The sequence below is a fragment of the Ammodytes marinus genome, assembly GCF_949987685.1.
Source record: "Ammodytes marinus genome assembly, chromosome: 7".
In the NCBI taxonomy this organism is placed as follows: domain Eukaryota; kingdom Metazoa; phylum Chordata; class Actinopteri; order Uranoscopiformes; family Ammodytidae; genus Ammodytes; species Ammodytes marinus.
This window is the reverse complement of record NC_137211.1, coordinates 591,587-596,586: the sequence shown is the minus strand read 5'-3', so window position 1 is coordinate 596,586 and position 5,000 is coordinate 591,587. Positions and strand designations below refer to the sequence as shown.

At 38.5% G+C, this 5,000-nt stretch overlaps 1 protein-coding gene across 1 annotated transcript in view; it reads left to right on the top strand.

The window, feature by feature from the left end:
- Window positions 1-2,215: 2,215 nt before the first annotated feature.
- The window catches only part of cxxc1a (CXXC finger protein 1a), a 50,262-nt gene continuing 47,477 nt past the window's right edge, over window positions 2,216-5,000 (top strand). Inside the window, exon 1 of the mRNA XM_080030917.1 lies at window positions 2,216-2,358. Within this exon, the coding sequence (XP_079887043.1) occupies window positions 2,356-2,358 (3 nt within the window). The 5' untranslated portion in view covers window positions 2,216-2,355. The remainder of the gene's footprint in view (window positions 2,359-5,000) is intronic.

The following is a 5,000-nucleotide window of genomic DNA, read 5'->3' as shown; positions in this document are numbered from 1 at the left end:
ATGTCTATGTTCTTGCTTGATTTTATGTGTAAACATTGTTTTATCTGCTCTGTAAAGAACATTGTAACATTGTTTTGAAATGTCGATAGTTAGCCTGCTGCTATTGGTGTATGAATGTGTGTGTGAATGGTAACGTGGGAAAGGAAAACAGGTCTCCCTTGAAAAACAGCCTTCGGTCTCAATGGGATATACCTGTAGAAATAAAGGTTAAAAAAATATATATATAAAATAAAAAATAATAATAATGCATATTTTTGATTTGATTTGATTAAATTTATTTCAGACATATCAAACATACAAAACAAAAATGAAAAGCATGGAAATACAATAAACAAATTATGTTTTCACAAAAAAAAAATAAAAATAAAATAAAATAAAAGAAAACAAATTATCTGTAATGCTGAGATATGCCTGAAAAGGAGCAGGAAGAAGTATTACACTTAATATAAGGTTATTATTATTATACCGGTCCTATTTTTTGGTCTACTTAAAGATAACAAGTTTTAAGACTCCATTGCAAACATTTATTTGTTACCTGCTTGCTTCATAATGCTAGTAAGAGAGTTAAAAAAACATCACAAAATGAGTCTTGGAAAATGTTAAATAAATCATATATACATTTAACTCGACCTTAAAGGCCTACTTCACCGGTTTGAATATGAAGGTGTATTGAATTCAATGAATTTTACCTGGTTAAATAAAGGATATTGATTGGTCTTACTTTGTAAATATTACTGTGATGTCTTTTACTGTGACATCACAGTAATATTTACAAAGTAAGTTTTTTTTAACCCTATATTTCTCTTTCTGTGATGTCACGAGAAAGAGAAATATAGGGTTAAAAAAAACACTCTTTCTGCCTTTTCTCAGGCTAGGATGAACCGATTTTAATTTTTTTTGCACATTTATACTACATAGGATCTCAGAATTCAATACACCTTCATATTCAAACCGGTGAAGTAGGTCTTTAAACAATTCTACAGATATGAATGATTAGTATAAAATAGAAATGAGAGTTTTCCAACCTGTAGTCTCACGCGCTCCTCTGTCTCTCTTTGAACTTTTTTACCATGAACTATTTTTGCCGTCGCACCGGGAGGCAGCGTGCGCATGCGCAGTGTGACCGCCTCCTCCCTCCTCTTTCCTTTAAAGAGCCGCAAATAACACACACACACACACACACACACACACACACACGCACACACACACACAAAGAGAGAGAGAGAGAGAGAGAGAGAGCGAGAGAGAGAGAGAGAGAGAAGACACACACTCACACACACACACACACACACACACACACACACACACACACACACACACACACACACACACACACACACTTTAATAAATATATAATTCAAGTAAAGCAAGTTACTTTTTCTTTCCCCTTTTTGACGAGAAAAGCTACGAAATTTGGGTTAACTTTATAAAACGAAATATGTAATTTTCTACATCTGTATTGTCCTCTTTCTGTGTCTCTAGTAACCATGGACCCATTATAAGTCAGCTGATACGCTATAAACAGTATTATTATATTATAGCAGCTCTGATGTTAGATTGTGTTTCAGTGTGTCAGTGCTGCCACCTGCTGGATGCTTGGAGGAACTGCAGCTTGAAAAAAACAAAACATTTACTGGGCCGTTTCAAAAAGCGGGTTTAGTGTAGAGATAAGCCGTAATGTCATATTTAGATAATGATTATTGGCCATGCACATGTCTTGTATGTACCTGATCTGACCAGTTATTTGTGTCCTCTAATGTACCTACATGTCAGGCACTGTTACGAAAGTTAATGTTCAATTTCATGTGTCGATTGGATTCATCAGAAAATAGCATCATTATAGCCTTAACCAACCCTATGACGGGCTATAGGTTCACATCCAGGCTTCCAAAGCATTGGCATGATAGCTTGCACCTATTTTAGTCCAGTGTTTTATTGAGTAATGTATTTTAATGTGTTCTATGTGTGTGTGTGTTGGATGTGAGTGGACCATCTGAGTCCTTAATACAGATTATTATTTAATGATTTGATGAAAAAAGTGAAAAAAAATAACAAAATAAATGAAAATGTATTAGAGTTCAGAATGCAGTGCGCATGTCCGTCCGGCAAGTGTCACTGTTGTGGTTTCTGGTGTGTGACGCTCCTGCTGCAAAGAAAACGTAGAAGAAGAAACAGCAGCAGCAGCAGCAGCAGCAGCGGAGGAGACAAAGACGCTTCGCCATCACATCGCTCAAGAATCTAAAATGGATTCTGAGATTTAGCGCAAACATATGCAAAACTAGTGATGAGAAGATTTGGGCTGCGGTGGATTTACATCTGACGGAATTAGCGCTTAGTGCACGTTAAGAGGCGACAATGGTGAGTGAGACAGAGAGAGAGAGAGAGAGATGGAGGGAGAGAGAGAGAGTGAGAGAGAGAGTGTGTGTGTGTGTGTGTGTGTGTGTGTGTGTGTGTGTGTGTGTGTGTGTGTGTGTGTGTGTGAGAGAGAGAAAGAAAGAGAGAGATGGAGGGAGAGAGAGTGTGTTCGTGTGTGAGTGTTTGTGTTTGTGAGAGAGAGATGGAGGGAGACAGATGGAGGGAGAGAGAGTGTGTGTGTTGGTGTGTGTGTTGGAGAGAGAGATAGAGAGAGAGAGTGTGTGTATGCGTGTGGGAGAGAGAGATAGTGTGTGTGTGTGAGTACGAGAGATGGAGGGAGAGAGTGTGTGTATGTGTGTGAGAGAGAGAGAAAGCGTGAGAGAGAGAGAGAGAGAGAGAGAGAGAGAGAGAGAGAGAGAGAGAGAGAGAGAGAGAGAGAGAGAGAGAGAGAGAGAGAGAGGGAGACAGATGTTGCACTGATGGATAGCCCCCCTACGCTATAAAGGGAAAGCTGGTTATTACAGTGTTTATCAGTAGCTGTTATGCATTCAGCTTTGATTAAGATAAGATAAGATTTACTTCATTGTTCTTAAAGGGTGATTTGACTTGGGCTCCACTAGCCACCGCATGCGTCTAAAGCTGAAACACACCTGTCTCAGTTCACCAACACACAGAACATACCTTTACATGACAGAAATGACATGTTTACGCTCATGCATAACAAGTGCACAAGTTCACATTTTGAGTGACAGTTCATGACATGCTATTATAGATATATATAAAATAAAAGGCTCAAAGTAGCAGCTTTATGAAGAGTAAACGGCGTAATAAAGTTAGTATGATTAACTGAGCTGTGGAGGCCGACTCTGTCTCTGAGAGAGAGAGAGAGAGAGTGTGTGTGTGTGTGTGTGTGTGTGTGTGTGTGTGTGTGTGTGAGAGAGAGAGAGTGTGTGTGTGTGTGTGTGTGTGTGAGTGTGTGAGAGAGAGAGAGAGAGAGTGTGTGTGTGTGTGTGAGAGAGAGAGAGAGTACAGGAGACAGAGCGTTTGCCATTGCTGCCCCAACCCTCTGGAACTCCCTCCCCATAAACATCCGAAATGCAGACTCAATCAACTCATTCAAAAGCCAACTCAAAACTCACCTTTTCAAGAACGCATATGACCCCTGACCCACCCACACCGCACCTGACTATTCCAAACCCCATCTTAAATTTGTATCTTGCTTTCCGTTGTTTCCGTTTCTTTTTTTTGTTTTGTTCTTTGTTTCTTTTCTTATGTCGGCCTATTGCATATTCTATGTCATGTTAAGCGTCTTTGAGTGACCTCCAAAAAAGCGCTATATAAATTTGATCAATTATTATTATTATTATTATTAGTATGTGTGTGTTTGTGAGTGTGTGTGTGAGAGGGAGAGAGAGTGTGTGTGTTTATGAGTGTGTGTGTGTGAGAGGGAGAGAGAAAGTGTGTGTGTGTGTGTGTGTGAGAGAGAGAGGGAATGAGAGAGTGTGTGAGTGTCGGTGAGAGAGAGGGAGAGGGAGAGAGTGTGTGAGTGTGTGTGTGTGTGAGAGAGGGAGAGAGTGTGTGTGTGTGTTTGTGAGTGTGTGTGTGAGAGAGAGAGGGAGAGAGTGTGTGTGTTTGTGAGTGTGTGTGTGAGAGGGAGAGAGAGAGAGAGTGTGTGTGTGTGTGAGAGAGAGAGAGAGGGAATGAGAGAGTGTGTGAGTGTCAGTGAGAGAGACTGCTCTGTAATTGTTGATGTGGATAATGACTATAAAACAATCTTGACTCTTAACCTGCAGCATCACAGAGTCAAACAGGTGAGCGTCTGAGAGGTTTGATACGATGGTGTCCACGTGGTCTGATGACTAACGTTACATTCACTTTATTTCATTTCATTTTTTATTTATTTCAGACATATCAAAAACAATACAAAACTAAATGAAAAGCATAAAAATACAACAAACAAAATTTATGTTTAAAAGACTTCACAAAAAGAAAAAAAAAAGAAAACAAATTATCTGTATTGATGTGATATGCCCGAAAAGGAGCAGGAAGAAGTATACACTTATTTAATCCTACCCCTTTTCCATAGTAAAAAAATAAAAATAAAAAAATATAAAAAAAATAAAATAAAAATATAAAAATATTTATTATATTCGCTTCATGTAATCCATATAATCTCTATTCATCATGAAAGAAAATCCCTTTGCCAGGTTGCTAGCAAGCGCGATGTGTGCTTGTGTATGGTCATATCCGCGCGAAAGGCCGCGATTCGCAGTAAATAAATGTCCACATGTGTCTCTGTAGGCTATTTAAAAAGAAATCAAGCAAGTAGACTAATGATAACATTAATGCATTATTGGTTATCGCATCACAGAAGGCATATTGGCCTATAATAATAAAAAACACCACCTTAACTATGTTTACAGTTTAAACATGTTTTGAATGAAATGCAAACCTCAGTGAATCATTTGCTCTTGTTTCTCTGTCCTGAGATTCACACAGACTGAGCGGTCTTGTTTAAATGTTACAAATTGAGCTAATAAACTGAACTTTGAATGTTTTTGCTGCAGAAGTTATCTCAGCTAGTTTTTGTTATCTAATTTGTTAATAAGGTGATTGTATGCAGAATGCTCGTGCCAGAAACTCAT